The sequence below is a fragment of the Sorex fumeus genome, unplaced genomic scaffold (assembly GCF_029834395.1).
Source record: "Sorex fumeus unplaced genomic scaffold, SorFum_2.1 ptg000063l, whole genome shotgun sequence".
NCBI classification, from domain to species: Eukaryota; Metazoa; Chordata; class Mammalia; order Eulipotyphla; family Soricidae; genus Sorex; species Sorex fumeus.
This window is the reverse complement of record NW_026606120.1, coordinates 72,355,780-72,374,183: the sequence shown is the minus strand read 5'-3', so window position 1 is coordinate 72,374,183 and position 18,404 is coordinate 72,355,780. Positions and strand designations below refer to the sequence as shown.

Sequence of the window (18,404 nt, the reverse complement as noted above, 5' to 3'; positions counted from 1 at the left end):
TATCTCCACCTCAACTCCTCCAAGGTCACGTGGTGGGAAAGTGGCAAAAACAAAATAAACCAAAGAAAAACCAACCCCTGACCCCCAACTTGAGTCCCCTGCCTAGCGTTTTGGCAGGTGCTCAAATACGGTTTGTGGGGAAGGGTGAAATCTGTCGTTTCTTCATTCCGCCTGCCTGGCGGGTGCTTCTGAGGGCAGGGGGAAGTGCGAGGTGCAGAAGACAGCTGTCCACCTTCTCAGTGAACCTCTGACCTCCTTGTTCACGCACATTTCTGGAAAAGTTACTGATTTCCCGTGAATCTCGGACTGCGCCCCAAGGCCAGCAACGTCTCGATCATCACACCAGCGCTCCCTGCCCCCAGCGCCAGGAAGAGTCGGTCGAATAATTTTCCTGCTCCAAAGAGTCCAGACCACAAGCACCGAAATAAAAAGCCTCCCCAAATAGACACCCCCCAGGCCCAAAGCACCACCCGAGCAGCGGCACGGTCCACCGGCACCCCCCCACCCCCCGCCGCACGCCGCCACGCCACACTGCGTTAGGGAGGCGGCGGGGAGGGGGCGCGGCGCGCTGCGGGGCGCCGGGGGGCGCCGGGCGCTCGGCCAGGCCGGGCAGCACCGCGGGGGCCCCGCCGCCCCTCGCCACGTGCCGGGGGCGGCCGCGGGGTCCCGGGCGCCTTCCCAGCCGGAGCGAGCAGGAGCAGCCGGGGAGGAGGAGGCGGCGGCGGCGGAGGAGGAGGAGCGGGGCGGGCGGCAGGGAGGGGGGCTGGGGGGAGGGGTGGGGGGTGGGGAGAGACCCGGCGGCGGCGACAGGGCGCGAGCCGAGCGCGGTGCCAGGGGGGTGGGGGCACCGGTGCCCGGCTGGGGAGGGAGCAGGCGGAGGGGGGAAAAGCTGCGATTACAAGCAGGAACCGGCGGCGGCTGTGAGTCCCCGGCGGGGGCTGGGGCGGGGGGCGGGCCGCGGCCCGGGGGTCGCGGGGCGGCCCGGGGCACGGGGCGGGGGGTCGGCCCGCAGTTGGCCCGGGATGGCCGGGAGGGGAAGGGTCCGGCGCCGGCCGACCGCCTTCCCCGCGTTCTCCGTCCTCCGCCGCTCCTCAGGCCGCACCGCCACGGGAGCCCCTTCTTGGGCCTGGAGCCCGCGGGGCTGGGGGCCACCGGGTGGGGGGCTCGGCCAGCCGTGGGGGAGGGGGGCTGCGCGCTCTGCGCCCCCGGAGAGGGGAGGGGCGACAGTTTCTGTCGGCCGAGCCGAAGGGGTTTAAAAGGCTCCTCTTAAAGGGGCCGCCGAAGGCCCCCCCACCTGCCCCCCCACCCGGGCCGCCTGGGCACCCCCTCCTCATCCGCTTTCCCGGCTCTCACTCGCGCTCTGGGCCCGGGAAAGGATGCAGCAGCAGGGAACATTTGTCGGAGCGGCCTAGGGAACAGAACTCGCCCCCCGCCCCCCCACAAGTGGGCTGGTGGGGTCGACGTGGCTGGCAGAGGGTGGTGGGGGGTGCAGTGAGCAGAGTGGCGGGGTGGGGGCTGGCCCGGGGAGGAGGGGGTTAAAGGTGGGGCCGGCCCGACACACCCGCGCGCGCTCCTTCCTCGCTTCCTCGGACCCGGCCCGGCGCCCCGGGCGCTCACGCCTCCCGCCGAGCCCCCTGGCCGCCCCGCGCGCGCGCGCACCCCGCACATTCCCATAGTGCCTCACGTGACTCCGGCCCCGCGTGCCCACCCTCCACTCACGCTCACGCCGGCGTGCACACGCGCGCGCACACGCACTCACACACACATGCACACGCCCGCCACTTCCCAACTCCGGCCCCGCAAAGGCGCTCATTGACTCTGACACACCTACACTCATTCACAGACACACACACTCCCCCCACACACGCCGCCCCAGACACATTCATAAACAGGCCCTGGAGAAGTACACACGCACGCACGCACCCCTCGCCTACTCTTTCGGGAGCCCTGAGTCATTCCTGCCCCCTCCCGGGGCTCCCCCTTTTTCCTGCGGGCAGGCTCTCTCAGGCCGGGCCAGGGAACTCTTTGGCCCCTTGCACGTGAGCGGGGCCGGCTCAGAGCCCCGCTCCGCCCCTCTGTGTTCCCTCTACTGGCGAGGCTTCCTGTGGGTCCCAGGTCAGGGGGGGTGGGGGGGGGGCTGGCGAGGGTGGGGGCGGTGCTTCCTCTTCCTGAGCTCTGGGATCCTGCAGGAGGAAGTTGGGAAGTTGGGCGGGGGCCTCAGGACGTGCTGTGCCCTGCCACCCCGCCGCCGTGCCACCGCGTCGCCCATGGTGGGGCAGAGCCTCCCAGAAGGTCTGAGCTGGGAGGCCAGAGGCCGGGGATGAGGAGCTGGGCCCAGAGGTAACTGGGGGAACAGGGCCTGTGGGGCAAGAATTGAGGGGTGAGCCGGGACAGGCCCTCGTTGTCCTGTGCTGGGAAGGCAGCTCTTCCTGGGCAGGAAGGAGCCTTAGCTGCTGCCAGCCGGGCTCTGTTTGTCCCCACCCTGCCGGTCTTTACTTGGTCTCAGCCTGTACTCCCCAAATTCGCAGGGAACAGAAGCGGGGTGGGGGGCAGGGGGCTTAGTTCGGGAGGGGCTGTGGGAGATGGAAGCTTCTAGACTGGTCACAGTTCCAGGCCACAGGGTGTTAGTGACAAGCTCCAGGCTGCCCTCTCCGTTGCTGCTCTCCCAGGAGCCCCAGGGGGGCCCACGGGCCTGGCCCTTGCCATGGAGTCCATGTTTGAGGATGACATCAGCATCCTGACCCAGGAGGCCCTGGGGCCCGGTGAAGTGTGGCTGGATGCCCCTGAAGACCCCTCGCTGGGTGGGGACATGTGCTCTGCCTCCCACTTTGCCCTCATCACGGCTTACGGGGACATCAAGGAGCGGCTGGGCGGCCTGGAGAGGGAGAATGCCACGCTGCGCCGACGCCTAAAAGTCTACGAGATCAAGGTCAGAGTGCGGCCACTTGAGGGGGTAGGGTGGGGCAGGAACTGGCATCCTGCAGGGCATCCGAGAAGGCTCGGACCCTCGGGAGCTTGAGGGACCCCCATGGGGTGAGGAGGGGGTGAAGCCGGCCTGGAGATCCCAGCTGCCACCCAGAAGGGTCCTGGAGGACTAGCTGGAGCAGTGCCACCTCGGATCTAATGGGCCAGTGGGCAGGAGCCCCGTGTGATTGGGTCCTGCGGATGGGGGTGGCAAGGATTCAGGGGCAGGATGTAGATGGGGCTCAGTGAGACGAAGTCTGGGCTAAGCGCCGGGCACCACCTTCCTGAAGGCCTGTGTTGCCCGCAGTATCCACTGATCAATGACTTTGGAGAGGAGCATAGCTTCTCCCTGTATGAAATCAAGGATGGCTCCCTGCTGGAGGTGGAGAAGGTCAGCCTGCAGCAGCGGCTCAACCAGTTCCAGCAGGAGGTGAGTCCCTGGCAGGCCTTCCAGCCCCCTACCATACTCCTCAAGCCTCTTCAGTGCCTGACGCCCCCACCCTTTCCCACGCTGCCAGGAACAGGGGTCTGGCCTTCAATGCAGTCCTCTTGATCAGAGAAAGCAGGGCAGGGGGCTGGGAGGGAGGGGTCCTTTGACCCAGCTGCCACTCCTCCTGCCCCCCCCCCCGCCCCCGGGTCCTGGGAGTGGTCCAGGAAGCTTCTTGGCCTCCCACTTCAGGATGGGTCTGACTGGGGTCTGCACCCCCCACCCCCCTTGGGTCCCCCTCCAGTTGCAGAAGAATAAGGAGCAGGAGGAGCAGCTCCGGGAGGTGATCCAGGCCTATGAGAAACTGTGTGTGGAGAAGAGTGACCTGGAAACGGAGCTGGGCGAGATGGTGAGGCTCAGGGTTCTGGAGTGCATGGCCTGTGGGTCCCAATGTCCATCTGTCCAGTGGTGTGTGTGTGTGTGTGTGTGTATGTGTGTGTGTGTGTGTTGTTCTGATTGTAAGGGATTCTATAAACCATGGACACACTGTCACCCTATAGGATGTTGTGTCCCTGCATGGGTGTGGATGTCAGCTGGGGTGGCCCTGTAGTATGGTCCCTGGCAGACACAGTGAGTGAGGGCAGAGGGGCTCGGGGGGTGACCAGGTATGATTCTGAGCCCATGGACGCCAGATCTGAACCAGTGCGCAGGGCCAGAAGCCCGAGATGTGGGTCTCTAGCTACTCCTCGCTGTGACCTCAGTCACCTCGCTCTAGCCTCTGAGAAAGAGCGCCAACCCCGCCACCGCTGGGGTGCAAATGCCTTGCTCTTATGCTCAGCGCGCCTGCATGCAGTGGAGCCCTTCTTATCTCTGGAGAGACTCGCTCATTCTCCCAGTGATAACCCCGTCAGATGGGGAGGCGTGGTTTTCCCCATCTGAGAGATGAGGTCTATGATGGCGGGCATGGTTTGCCCTGATGCACAGGAAACCCTCAAGCTCTTTGCGGATGGGTCACGGGGTGGGGGTGGAGGAGGGGGGTGTTCGAATGAGGGACCAGGCGTTCCTGGGGGCCAGGGACGGGGTCTGGCCTGCATTGCAGTGGCGGGGAGCAGACCTCACATGGACACTCAAAGACCGGTTTGGGGGTGGTGGGGTGAGGGGCTGAGGGGAGTGAGGGCTCACCAGGCACAGGACCCCTCACCCCTGGGTCTCCTGCAGCGGGCCCTGGTGGAGACCCACCTACGGCAGATCTGTGGGCTGGAGCAGCAGCTGCGGCAGCAACAAGGCCTGCGGGATGCGCCCTTCGCCAGCCGAAGCCCACCGCCCGCTGCCACCCCGCCCTGCGCAGACCTGGACGTGCATTACCTGGCCTTGAGAGGGGGGTCCAGCCTGAGTCACGGTGAGTTCCCCATTCCCTCTGCCCCAACACACACACGCACACGCTCCAGCTTCCTCTTCCAGAGCACTGGAGCACCATTTCTTTTTTTTTTCTTTTTGGGTCACACCCAGCAATGCTCAGGGGTTACTCCTGGCTCATGCACTCAGGAATTACTCCTGGCAGTGCTCAGGGGACCATATGGGATGCCAGGGATCGAACCCGGGTGGGCCGCGTACAAGGCAAACGCCCTACCCGCTGTGCTATTGCTCCAGCTCCTGGAGCACTATTTTTTCACAGTCAGCTCATGCTTTCTTTTTTTCTTTTTTTATATAAATTGACTCTTCCCTCCCCTCACTCACTAGTACTGGGATAGCTCCCACTCCATCCTTGGGGCTCAATCCTAGGTTACCCCCATGCGATTCCTGTTTCTACCAGAAGAGGGCGCCCCCACCCAGAGTGCGGCATGTCTAAGGCTGTGTGTGATGAGAGGAAGCCCCCGAGGATGTTTGGACACTTGGGTCAGGCCAGCAGAGACCCCCGAGGAAGGTCGGGAAGAGTCCCTGACCTCTCCTTCCCCACTGCCCTCTGGGGGCTGAAATCAGGCTGTGTGGCTCTCGGGTTCTCCCCTGCTTCAGCCTATGCCCTTCTGGGAGTGGGCGGAGGGGGCCCTGAGCAGAACCCAGCCTGACCGCATGCTCTACCCCACCAGCCGGCTGGCCGGGCCCTGCACCCAGTGTGAGTGAGCTGGAGCGGAGGCGGCTGGAGGAGGCTCTGGAGGCTGCCCAGGGAGAGGCCCGGGGAGCTCAGCTGCGCGAGGAACAGCTCCAGGCCGAGTGCGAGCGGCTGCAGGGGGAGCTAAAGCAGCTGCAGGAGACCCGGGCTCAGGTGAGCACTGGCTGGTGGGTCTGGGGGCTCCTGGAGGTCAGACAGGGGGGCCCGGGAAGGCAGGGGGCCTCACCTCCCCAACTTCTCCCTCAGGATCTGGCTTCCAACCAGTCGGAGCGGGACATGGCCTGGGTGAAAAGAGTCGGGGACGATCAGTAAGTCATCCGCTGACCTTGGGGGCCCGCCCCCTCTGCCAGGGCCATTGTGTTTGTCTTGTGAAGCACCATAGGGAGGGGGGGCTCCTTTTTTGGGATATTCCCCCTCCTTTCCTTGGCCCCAAGTCTGTTTTCTTGATGCGTCAGGGCCAGAGAAATGCTTCAGCTGCCGCCTGGCTGCTGTGCTGTGTCCACTGGCCGCTGAGTTGCCCCATTTTCTCTCCCAGCAATAAGGCCTGGCCATTGTTGGGGTTAGCCATGTCCTGGAGACCAACTCTTTGGGGGTGTATTATACCCATCCTCCTATCCAGGAGAGGGAGGTGGGCCTTGAATTCAGGCAGCAGCAGGTGGGGGGTCCCTGTGGAATTCTGCAGAAAGGAAAGGCCCCCGGAAGTGAGGGGTCATTGTCCATGAGGGGCCTGCTGCAGAGGGCCTGTGTGGAGCCCAGGGCCTTTTACATCCGCACCAAGCTCACCCTCTCCCACTTTCTGAGAAATGGGGTGCAAACCTCCTTCCGCTGAAACCCCTGTGAGGTGGCACATGGCATCAGCATCCTCCTTCCACCCAGGGGGCCTGAGCACTCACCTCACAGGGTCCCCCAAACACCTCAGGTATGGCCGGCCCTCCAACAAGTAGGCACCCCCAAGCCAAAAAAAGACCATTCCTCCTGCCTTCCTCAGTGGGGTGGGTTTGAGGGCAGAGACCCACCTTCATGGGGTCACCCGTGGGACAAGGCTCTTCCTCCTGACGCTCTTTTTAGTTTTGAAATGGAAGGAAACCCTTATTCTTTTATTTTTTTAAAAATATTTTCTGGGGGCTGGGGGGGTGCTTTTCCCTGCCAATGCTAGGGGCTGCCAGAGCTACATTCAGTGGTGCTCATATACGAGGGATCCAAGCCTGGACCCTGTGCATGCCAGGCAGGTGCTCCCCGACCCTCCTCCCAGCTGCGGGCTGGTCAGGAATGAGGGAGAGGGACTGGCTGGGAGCTGTGAAAGCAGGAGGAGCTGGAGGCTGAGACCCCTCAGTGAGGCTGCTGAGGAGACTTGGGGGAGCTCCGCAGGGAGGGGTCACTCTGAGCTTGTGGCGGGGGTTCTGACCCCATCCTAGCCCGTGTGCCCAGCAGAGACCCCTCAGCATGCCCTTAGAAGCCACGTCTTCGCGTCCCTCTGGCTCTGAGAAGACTCGTTCTTAGAAGCCCAGCAGTGAAGACTTTTAGAAACCCAGCAGCGATGGGTTTCCCCCAAGGAGTTGTGTACCCCTAAAGGACTTTAGGGAAGTGCTAAAACTCACTCAACTGGGTCTCAAATCCCATCCTGGGAGCCGGTGTCCGGCCTTCTGGCTTCACTTGTCCCGTTCTAGGGTCTTCCTCACACTCCGAGGTCAGTGGTGCTGAGATGTGAGGGGAAGATGTGAGAGAAAGTGGAGGCCACTCAGGCGCAGCGGATTCCAGAGGCCCAGCTAGTAACTGAGAGCGTGAATCCCCTCCCCCTTCAGATGTGTTTTGGGGGCCCTTGGCCTGGCCAGAGCAACCCCTCAGGGGTGCCCGGTGCCTTCTGCCCAGCAGGAGTTGGCCTATGCCTGGACTGCACTGCTCTCTGCCTCGGGCCGCTGGGCCCAGCCAGCCCTGTGGCGAGTCTCCGGACAGCCCCAGGCTGGCAAAGCTCGCTCTCAGAGGAAGTTCTCCCTCCCCCAGAGTTTTATTTTCTCATAAACGTGGCTCCTTTTGGTAACAGGTCGCTCCTGGGTGCTCCCTCCGCGTCCTCCCATCACCTGCTCTCAGATCCCCCAGCCCCTCCTTTCCCTCAGCCTGACCCCCCAAAGCCAATGATAGTTTGCCCCGTGGGCTCTCCCCAGAGTGGAACTCGGGGCCTGGGGGCACCAAAGGTATGCAGTCAGGGTGCGACACTCAGCGTCCAGGGGATGTCCAAGCTGATGGTCTCAGAGGTTCCTGAGTCCAGCCTGCGCCTGTCCCCCACCCAGTGTGGACTGAGTTTACATACCCCCCTTCCCGCCTTTACTAGCCCCCCACTGTGAGCAGCCTTGGCCCCAGCCCAGCCCCTGACCCCCAAACTCCAATCATTAGCATTCCTCTGAAAAGGGGTGTCCATCCGGACCAGACTGTTGCTTCCCCACCTCTGACCTCCGGACTGTTTAGTTACCCCAGCATCTAGTGGCCAGTGTCCAGGGCAGGGGCAACTGTCCAGAGGAAGAGCCACTTGGGGTGACTCAGGAGCCAGAGGCAGGAGGTGGGAGTGGGGACCACCTCCTCGGGAGGCTGCCTGAGCAGGAACCCCCGCAGGACCCGCTGAAGGTGGAGGGGCCGCTGGGGAAGGGGCTCCGAGGGGGGCCTTGGGGACTTGGCATGCAGAACAAGGGGCAGGGGGAACTCTAGGCTTTTCTTCCCCTGCCAAGGTGGGGGGCTCAGTCTTGCAGCCCCAGCTCTTCCGCCCACCCCCACCCCCCTCTCTCCGCCCACAAGCCTCTGCGTGGGCTGCGGTTAGTGGTGGGGGAGAAGTGTGAACTGAGAGAGGATGGAAACTGCACAGAGGTCAAGGGCAGCGTGGGGTGGGTCAGGGCGGAAGTCGGAGACCCCCGTGTACCGGGAGCTTAGCCTCCGAGTCCCCCCCTTCACGCTTCTCACCCTCCCAACTTCCTTTCTTTCACATCTCCAGTCAGGGCAGCTGGGGCTCACAGGGAAGAAGCCCTGAGGGCAGGGGCTCCCTGGGGAGGAGAGCAGGCGTGGTAAGGGGGGCGTTCCCTCCCACCTCCCCCCGTGGTTCTCACCTGCTGTGTGCGGGACGGATGGACTTGGGACAGGTCTCTGGTCCAGCCCCACTGCCCCGCTCTGGCCACCAACCAGCATCTTCCGGTTCCCCCCTGCTCCCGGGCCTCCTCCCTCACCCTCAGTCTGCGCAGACACAAAGGGAGGCAGGATCTCATTGAACTCTCCCAAAACAAAGGAATATCCCCACTTTACTGAGTAGATGGGCAAAGGAATATCCCCTCTTTACTGATCAGATGGGGTTTAGAGGCCTCGCGGCAGCGTCTAGGAAAACCCCCCTGCCCCCTGCCCCTCCCCATGAGGAACATCAGAGGATCTCTTGGCCAGACAGGATCACTTTTGAAAGGGGCACTAATATAATGACACGGGGCAACTGGGGTGCAATGGGACAGCCCCCCTGAGACTTCCCCGCCTGGTATACGCCCTGCTTCCATGCTGTACAGGCCACAGCTTTGGCTGGTGGCCATGGGGAGCTGGTGCTGGGGCCCCGAGAGTTGCAGCGGGGAGGAGCCCAAAGGGGCTCTTGGGGTGCCTGAGAGGAAGTGGTGGAACATGCCGGCGGCTGCGGAGCGACTTCCTCCTCCTCCTCCCCCCCGGCCCACAACCTCAAGTCCGCTCAGCTCCACAGCCCTGGTGCCTGTGGTCCCTCCCCAAGGGTCTGGCGGGAAGACTGAGACTGGGTGTGTCTGCGGGGTGGAAACTTGGGTCCCTAAGTTGCCCCTTGTGGGGTGGCGGGGGAGGGATCTGGGGGTACAGGCCAGGCGGGACCAGGCTAGGAGGTTTGGAACGCTGGGCTGGATATCATCTGTTTCTGCTGAGTCGGATCCTGTCCCGCATCCTAACCCAAACATCACCCATCCCTAACCCGAACCTCATCCCCTGCCCTGATCCCAGCGCCATCCACAGTCCTGACCAAGAAACCAACTCTCAGCCCCAGCCCTGGCCTGACTCCAGCAGCCGACCTCAGGCCTGTGCTCAGTCCTGACCCCGTGTCCTGGGGCTGACCCGCAGCCCCTCCCTGCAGTGTTTTTCCCCAGGGGATTGCTGCTCTCTGAAGCCCGTGTGCTTCCTGGTGGATTGGGGGCTGAAAGAGGGCCGAGTTCTGGGGAGGATATTGGGATCTAACCCTTCTCAGCCCCACACCTCTGTCTGTGTGACGGTGAAGATGATGGTCTCCAGTCTGATGTTTGAGATCCCTGAGCTGTTCGTGGAAAGAATGAGTGAAAGCTGAGCGGATGGAAGAGGGAAAGGTTGGCTGTGGAGGGGCCCGCCTTCCTGCCAGCGCTGCCATTTGCACTCTGGCTCCCCCGGAGGTGCCAGCTCAGCAGGCAGAGGTGCCAAGAGCATCTTTCTCCCTGCTCTCTGCCCCCGCCGTGCTGCGACCTTGAGCCAGCCATGGAGTGAGCAGCCCTGAAGCTGCACACAGGGTTGGCAGTGCCTTTCTGTCCTCTGGCAGGGCTGCTGCCGCTGCCCAGGTCCCAGGTGCCCAGCCTCTTCCTCCTCATCCTCTCCCCCGCCCTTTCCCTGATTCGTCTGGAAGGCACTATTCAGTGCAGCAGTTCACAGCCTGATCGAGGGCATGCAGAGCATGAGAGTGACCACCCATGCAGTGGGAATTCCAGATGGAGGGGACTCCACTTCTGTGCATCTCTGGGGTCCCTCTTCTGAGAAGTGGGGGGAACAGCAGCAGCACTGATGGGGGGACATCAGAGTAGAGAGCCTCCTCCAGGTCACACATACACAGGCACACACATGCACACAGTCACAATCACGTGTCTCACATATGCCCATACAGACACACACACAGTCACACATGCTCATAAACACTCACTTGCTCACACACACACTTGCTCATGCAGGAACACCCACACAGGCACGCATGCTCATAGGTACACATACAGTCACACACACACACACACACACACATATGCTCTCACATGCTCACACAGGCACACTCACAGTCACATACATTCACATAGGCATATTCAGACACATGCTCACACAGGCACACTCACAATCACACGCTCAGACACACATGCTTTCATACGCACTCAGACGGGCAAACTCTGACACAGTCATACATGCTCACACAGGTACACTCACATTCACACGCATGCTCACACATGCACATATGCTCATACATTCTTAAGCTCACATGTACTCACACGTAGCCATATACTCACATTGACACACATGCTAACTCTCACACATGCTTACTCCTACACGTTCACATGCTCACAGTGCTCAAATACATGCTTGACTTGTTTACACGGACACATGTTCGCTCATACATACATACACACAGGTGGTTCACACACGCTCACACTGCCCATATTTTAGACAGTTCAGGGTTTTCTCAGCGTCCCACCAGGTTCTGAGAGACTCCCCCATCACGTAAGCCATCAGGAGGCACCCAAGGGTGTCTGCCGCCCTGCACCTGCCCCTCCTTCCCAGGCTCTTGAGACGGTGGAAAATAGCGCTCAGGTGTGGGCCGGAGGAAGTGCAGCGGCTCTGGGTGCACGTGAGCCGCTCCTGGCTGGGCTGCCAAGTTGAGATTTTTTCCACTGAATTGGCAGTGTGTTTTCTACTCTTGAGTCATTCAGGTCGTGAGCGCATGTAGCAGCCTGGGACCTTCACCCTGGGAGGTGGGGTGGAGGCCTCCCAGCCGCTTCCCTGCCAAGGGGCTCAGGGGGCTCTAGCTGGCCTGGCCCAGGGGCATCTCCCTTCACTTCCTGCTGCCCTGCTTTTGCTTTGAGGACAGTAGTAGGAACAGGGTGGTAGCAACTGAGGTAACTCCTGGCAAGGGAGAGGGAGGGGCGGGGGAACTACTGTGGCAGGTGAGAACTCCCAGCTGGTGTAAAGTGCTCTGGCACCGGAGAGTCCGCACTCAGGGGCCCAGGGAGAAACTGGCTTGGTCAGGGAAGTATGCACCCCAAGCCCCCCAACGCCCTATCACTGAGGGGCGGGGAAGAGCCTCTGCAAGCCCAGCTCAGGGATGGGGACACAGCTCCCCTGGTTGCTGTCCAGGTGAGGGGTGGGAACACTGGACCCCTCCAGCAAACTCAGCGCGGCTCACAGGGGCTCCCTGCTCCTGTCCGTCCTTTTAGAGTGCCGGCCTCCAGCCCCCTGCGTCTGCCTCAGCACTGTGGGAGACACCTGGCCCCTGAGCTTGTAAGAACCGCCAGGGAGGGAGAGAGAGAGGAAGCTCAGGCGCACCCCTCGGGCCCTTCCTGCTCCCCAGAGCCCCAGTTGCTCCTCCACGGTCACTAACGCACTCAAGTGCACATTCACTGATCACACACTGATCACTGTCCTCCTGTTGTTCATCGATTTGCTCGAGCGGGCCCAGTAACGTCTCCATTGGAGACTTTTGTTGTTACTGTGTTTGGCATATCGAATACATCACAGGTAGCTTGCCAGGTTCTGCCATGCGGGCGAAATACTCTCGGTAGCTTGCTGGGCTCTCTGAGAGGGGCGGAGGAATCGAACTCGGGTCAGCCATGTTGGCTGTGTGCAAGGCAAACGCCCTACCGCTGTGCTATTGCTCCAGTCCACATTCACACGTATTACATACCCACATATTACATATTACATATGTAATACCCACATATACCCACATACTACGTATTACATATCCACATTCACACGTATTACATACCCACGCTTACTCACCCAACACATATGCACATGCTCACTCACATACACTTACACACGCATTACATACCCACGCTTACTCACACAACACATACGCACATGCTCACTCACATACACTTACATATCTTCACACACACAACGCATTCATGTACTTATCCACTACTTACACACATACACATGCTCACTCACACCCATATACACGCTCACACACACGCACTTATACACTTACACATGTTCACACACATGATCAGCGTATACTCACACATATACATGCTCACACTCGCATGTTCCCACACATGCTCATACTTACCCTCACGCATGCTCACACAACACACACACATGCTCATATGTAATCATGCTTACATCATACTTCACATGCTCATACACACCCTTACACATGCTCACTCACACGCACTCACTCATGCTCACATCAGTCCTCACACCTTCACTCCTTCCTAGCCGCTGTCTAGCTCCAACTAGTCAGAGAAAAGCAGAGCTGGCATAGCCCCTTCTGGAAACCAGATTCCTGCCTCCCGGGCTCTCCCAGCCAGAATAGAGATGAAGACGGAGAACCCATCCCTGGCGGAGCCTTTAGTGAGCTCAGGAGGAGTTCCTGCAGGGAGGAACCTCCAGTGCTCTGGGGCAGAGACCCCAAGAGAAGGGAAAAGAGGGCAGTTTCTCTGCCCTGCTCAGTCTGCCCTGAGGTGGGCACTAGGAAGAAAGGAAAGTGGATGGCTCGGTTCCATTCATCCTCCCAGTACCAGGGTCCTGACCAGATATAGAGAGCTGTGACCTCCACCATTCAGGACCTTTGCCCCAAGCTCCAGAATTGGGCAGCCTCTGGCGAGCCTGTGAGGGGAGCCCTGGAGGTGCGCGGTGACAGTTCACTGAGTTCTCTGCAGGGGACTCAGGCTGCAGAGAAGCTCAGAGGCTGCTTGGAGGCGGAGGCAAGAGCAGTGGGCTGGAAGTAGGCAGACTTTTAAAAATTATTATTATTGAATCACAGTGAATTACAAAGTTACTCATGATTGTGTTTCGGCCATATGGTGTTCCAACACCCATCCCTCCACCAATGTCTCTTTTAGGCACTGTGGTTTACGATACTGTTACTGACAGGGTATCATGAATGTCACTTTACCTCCCTTCAGTCCCACTCCAGAGGGACCATTCCCTTCTGTCATTGTCCTAGTGGACCCTTCCCTGGCCTATCCCCCACACCACCCAGTAGCAGGCTTTCCACTCGGGACCACTTCTGCTCTTCATTTCTGTTGCCTTTTAGCATTAGTTGTTCCCCGTACTATTCCTGTATATCCTGTATATGAGTGAGATCGTCCTGTCTGACCCTCTCCCTGTGATCCACTTCACTCAGCACGATACTCTCCAGATCCATCCATGTATCAGAAATTTCATGACTTCATATTTTATTTTATTTTATTGCTTTTTTGGTCACACCCAGCGATACTCAGGGGTTACTCCTGGCTCTGCACTCGGGAATTACTCCTGGCTGTGCTCGGGGGACCATATGAGATGCCGGGAATAGAACCTGGGTTGGCCACATACAAGTCAAATACCCTCCCTGCTGTGCTATTGCTGCAGCCCAACTTTGTCTTTTCTTACAGCTGATTAGTCCTCCATGGTGCAGATGTACCATAGTTTCTTTATCCAGTAATCTGTTCTTGGGTACTTGGGTTGTTTCTAGATTTTGTCTATTGTGAATAGTGCTTCAGTGACCAGAGGCATGCAGAGGGCTTTTCTGTATTGTATTTTTGGGTCCTTGGAGTGTATTCCCGGGAGTGGACTAGCTGGGTCATATGGTGGCAGCTCAAATCCTTATGTTTTGAGGAATGCCCGTATTGTCTTCCCAAAAGGCTAGGCCAGGTGACTGGACGTGGCAGACTTGTGTGCCAGTTTATCAGTTGGCACCTCTGCCAAGAAAGAGGCCTTGTCTTCACTTATGGAATGGGCTCTTCATAGGCTATGAGGGGGGTCCCTGATCTTTCCAGAATGAGCACTTTTTCCAGGGCCTGCCCCTGACACATGGATCACACTCTACCTTTCATGCTCTCTGCGAGAAAATTCTCAGCAACTAAAGCTACTGTGAATGTGATGGCACTTTTTTCTTGGCGGTCGGTGGGTGGGTTGCGTCCATATCCGGTGGTGCTCTGGGGTCACTCCTGGCTGTACTTAGGGGGACCATATGTGTGCTTGGAGATAGAACCAGTGTTGGCCGCAGGGCCCTAGCCCCTCCATGCCACCCCTGCAGCGTCGGTATCCACACAGCTTGTGCACCTAGGGAAACACTCTTCAGGTAGGAGAGGTGCTCAGAGGTCCCACCCAGCGCCGCAGGTTGGGACCCCAGAGTCCCGAGGCTCCCCAGCCTCATTCCCCACAGTCAGGGAACCGAGGCCCAAAGAGGCCCAGAGCGCACCACCGTTGAGAGGGGAGAGCTGCTGGGGTGCAGGAGCCGCAGGTCAGGGTCAAGGCCGGCAAGGGGTGCAACCTTGACCCTGGGGGTGTGGGCCGCTGTGCAGGGTGAACCTGGCGCTGGCGTACACGGAGCTCACAGAGGAGCTGGGCCGGCTGCGGGAGCTGAGCGCGCTGCAGGGGAGGATCCTGAGGACGCTGCTGCAGGAGCCGGCGCGGAGTGGCGGTGAGGAGGCGCCGTTCCCGGGAGCAGGGCGGGGGTACCCTCGGGCCCGGCCCGGTCCGCTACACCCCCTCCCCTTTCTCTTCCAGGCCAGAGGCACTCGCCGCTGTCGCAGCGCCACTCGCCCGGCCCCCAGTGCCCCTCGCCGTCCCCTCCGGCCCGAGCGGCGGCCCCGTGTCCCCCGTGCCAGTCCCCCGGGCCCCAGCGCCGCTCCCCCGCGCCCCCGTGCCCCTCGCCCCAGCAGCGCCGCTCGCCGGTGCCGCCGCCCTGCCAGTCCCCCAGCCCGCAGCGCCGCTCGCCCGCGCCCCCGCCGCCCGGCCCGGCCGCGCCGCCCGCCGAGCGGCCCTACGCCAAGCCGCCCAGCCACCACGCCAAGGCCGGCTTCCAGGGCCGCCGCAGCTACTCGGAGCTGGCCGAGGGCGCGGGCTACGCGGGCGCCGCGCCCGCCTGGCTGCAGGCCGAGGCGGCCACGCTGCCCAAGCCGCGGGCCTACGGCGGGGAGCTCTACGGCGCCGGCCGGCCGCTCAGCCCGCGGCGCGCCTTCGACGGCCTCCGCCTGCGCTTCGAGAAGCAGCCGTCGGAGGAGGAGGAGTGGGCCGTGCCCACCGGCCCGCCCAGCCCCGACGTGGGCACCATCCGCTGCGCCTCCTTCTGCGCCGGCTTCCCCATCCCCGAGTCGCCCGCCGCCACCGCCTACGCCCACGCCGAGCACGCGCAGTCCTGGCCGTCCATCAACGTGAGTGGACACTTGCCCCCCCCCAGAAGGTCGCTCAGGGCCTCCCCGCTATCCCCCTGGGCATCGCCGGGCGCCTTCACCTCCCCCCTCCCCCATGTCACGAGTGACAGCGCCCAGTAGGATTCCTGACAACACCACTGAGTGGCTGGTCTCCATGACCCACACGGAGCCAGCTGGGTTTTCACCTGTGAAATGATGGGGTGAGGCTGTCTGGGTGGGTCAGGCAGGGCCACCCAGCGGAGCCTGCCCTCCTACCTCAAGCCCCTGCTTCTTTCTCCCTCACTCCACCATTCCCCAGAATTTCAGAGATTCCTAGGTCAGAGCCACCCTCCCCCACAACCCCCAGGACAGAAACAAGCAGACATGGCAGTGGGGAGGGGGTGGTTGAGATGATCTGGGAGTTGAGATTACTTTGGAGCAGGGTGGAGGCCAGGGGACACTGGCTCTGGCCCTTCCTTGTAGCACCCCGACTCCCCGGGGACCCTTGAGGGGGTCGGGGTCAGGCTGCCCAGGTTTCTTACTCGGGTCCCAGCAGGGGTGACCGGGGCTGTGGGAGCAGGTCAGGGGGCATGTGTAACCCCCACCCCTCTCTCCACAGCTCCTGATGGAGACCGTGGGTTCCGACATCCGCAGCTGTCCCCTCTGCCAGCTGGGTTTCCCCGTTGGATACCCCGACGATGCCCTCATCAAACACATTGACTCCCACCTGGAGAACAGCAAGATCTAGGGCGCGCCCCTGCCCGCGGCCGTCTCTGCCCGTGCCATCGCCCCCAGACACTCACTCACTTTGAATGCTGCATGAATCTCGTGGAGGGGCCCGACCCCTCGCCACCCCAGGTACCCCCACTAGCTACCAAGCCCGCGTGTGTGCCGGCCTCCTGGTTCCCCGGGTCCGAGGCTGAGGTGGGGGTGGGGCGGCTGCGGCGGGCAGAGGAAGGGTGTCCCTCTGCCGGGCTGTTTTCAAGTGGGGTTGGATCCCAGGAGGTGTCTAGTGCTTGGACCTGGGGGGCCGAGAGGGTCTCAGAGGGCTCCGGGAGCGCCCCCTTCCCTCCCCGACACCCCTTTCTCAGGCGGAGTTCTGTCTGGGGCTCCCCTCCCTGGGGGTGCCAGCTCCTCTCCCCCGCTCCCCTGGCAACTCAGGGCTCCTGGCCGGGGGCCCCCCACCCGGGGAAAGAGGCATGTCCTGCCATTCCCTGGGGGCCAGCTCGCCTGGGGAATAGGTGGGTGACAGGAGGGGGCACCCCAGCATCCTGGGAGGATGTGGCCAAAGAGGCTGCCTGGAGGGCGGGGGGCTACAGCCCTCAGGCCAGGGGTTGCTGCCGAAGCCTCGGTGGAGGCCGGTACCCCCTCATCCAGCTGCCGCCTGGGCCCTGGAACCCTGTGGTACCTGCCAGCAGGGCACATCAACCCTGACACCAGGCAGGCACTGAGAAAGGGCCCAGGGTGCTGTGGACCTACTTCAAAAGAGCTATCCCTTCCCACATCCCAGCACCCCCCAATCCCTCCTGTGAAATCTACCTCAGAGTCGTACCCTCAGAAGGACGGGCAAGCAGGAGGCTAGGGGATCCCCAGGGCTGAGGTGGGGAGCTTCCTACGGCAAGAGTCTGCCGCCCCACGATGAATCCACCCCCCTCCACTGCGATCCTCTCTCGGGGCCTCGCGCGGGGCAGGGCCCGCGCATGTACCATCCGGATCCAACACGTCAGCGCCACTTGCCCAGCCCTTCCCTCCTCCTGGGCAGCAGCGAGAAGCGGGCATCAGGCAGGGCAGGGACATGCAGCCTGGCCCCCAGCCCAGGGAGAAGGGGCCAGGCACCGGAGAGGGGATGTGGGGGGAGCCCCCCCACCAAGCGCTCTGAACAAGCTGAAAGTCCAAATAAAACTGACCTGTTCCATCTGCGCCCCGTCTGTGCACTCCATGGCTGGGGGTGTGGGGGGCTGGGGAACGGCGGCGGCTCCAGGGGCACAGACATGGGAGGTGGGCACCTGGGACCCTTGTCTGTCCTGTAGTAAGGCTGCACACCAGCCAGGTAAGTGGTTGCGGGTGCTGATGCTGGGAAGGAGTTTATTAGTGACAAGGCAGCCACTGTGGGTAACTTCCATGGCAAGACGACCCCCCCCCCCGACATACCCACAACCCCCACCCTGAGCCCATGTCAATCTCTCCAGATCCCTTCGTGGTGGCCAGAGTCTTGACACGTGGGATTCAGGGATGGAGGGTTTTCCTGGACTCACAGCTACAGCAAAGGGGGTGTGTCCTCCGGGACCAGTCTGGGCGCCCCCAAGAGGACGGGCAGCCAGGATCTGGGTCCTCCTGGGCTGCACGCAGGGGACAGGCCTGTCTCAGGATCAGCAAGTCCTTTGAAAGTGCCACAGGCTGGGAGGTCACAGGGTGAACCCTAACTGACCTCTGCTCTCCCTGGAGCAGTGCCCTCTGCAGAAAGGCCTGAGCTGCCGGCCCAGTCCCTTGGGTGCCTGTTGTTCCAGGACGCCCCTTTGGGTCAGGGCTTCACCCCAAAGAAGGGGGTCAGAGAGATAGTCCAGCCCGTAAGGTCCAGCCCTTGGATGCGATCAACCTGAATTCCCTATCCAGCACCACGCATGGTCTGGAGTAAGCAGAGTCAGGAGTGAGCCTTGAGCACCTCCAAGTGTGGCATCCAGACAAGCAAACAAGAAGCCCAAGATGGGGACAGTGGCTCAGTGAAGAGGTGAGATTGAGCTCAAAGTGCAGGGCCATCACCCACCCCAGCCCTGAACCCACCTCCACCTCACACTCA

At 61.6% G+C, this 18,404-nt stretch overlaps 1 protein-coding gene across 4 annotated transcripts; it reads left to right on the top strand.

The window, feature by feature from the left end:
- The first annotated feature begins 781 nt into the window (after positions 1-781).
- TBKBP1 (TBK1 binding protein 1) lies at positions 782-17,527 on the top strand. 4 transcript variants are annotated; one of them, XM_056127295.1, is made up of 11 exons: positions 782-920; positions 2,190-2,340; positions 2,670-2,929; positions 3,272-3,394; positions 3,702-3,800; positions 4,610-4,790; positions 5,479-5,654; positions 5,748-5,809; positions 14,777-14,895; positions 14,982-15,628; positions 16,227-17,527. In XM_056127295.1, the coding sequence occupies exons 3-11, from the start codon at positions 2,705-2,707 to the stop codon at positions 16,353-16,355; spliced, it is 1,761 nt and encodes a 586-aa protein (XP_055983270.1). In that variant the 5' UTR covers positions 782-920; positions 2,190-2,340; positions 2,670-2,704; the 3' UTR covers positions 16,356-17,527. The 4 variants fall into 4 exon arrangements, with proteins under 4 accessions (XP_055983270.1, XP_055983267.1, XP_055983269.1 ...); XM_056127292.1 differs by having other exon boundaries at positions 3,696-3,800; XM_056127294.1 differs by lacking the exon at positions 2,190-2,340 and having other exon boundaries at positions 786-920; positions 3,696-3,800.
- The last annotated feature ends 877 nt before the right edge of the window (positions 17,528-18,404 follow it).

What these genes read in the sequence shown, in the direction of transcription:
- TBKBP1 (XM_056127292.1), top strand. Translation starts at nt 2,705, where the DNA reads ATGGAGTCCATGTTTGAGGATGACATCAGCATCCTGACCCAGGAGGCC. An exon ending in GGAGCCGGCGCGGAGTGGCG is followed by an intron (nt 14,896 to 14,981) that starts GTGAGGAGGCGC and finishes TTTCTCTTCCAG; the next exon opens with GCCAGAGGCACTCGCCGCTG. An exon ending in AGTCCTGGCCGTCCATCAAC is followed by an intron (nt 15,629 to 16,226) that starts GTGAGTGGACAC and finishes CTCTCTCCACAG; the next exon opens with CTCCTGATGGAGACCGTGGG.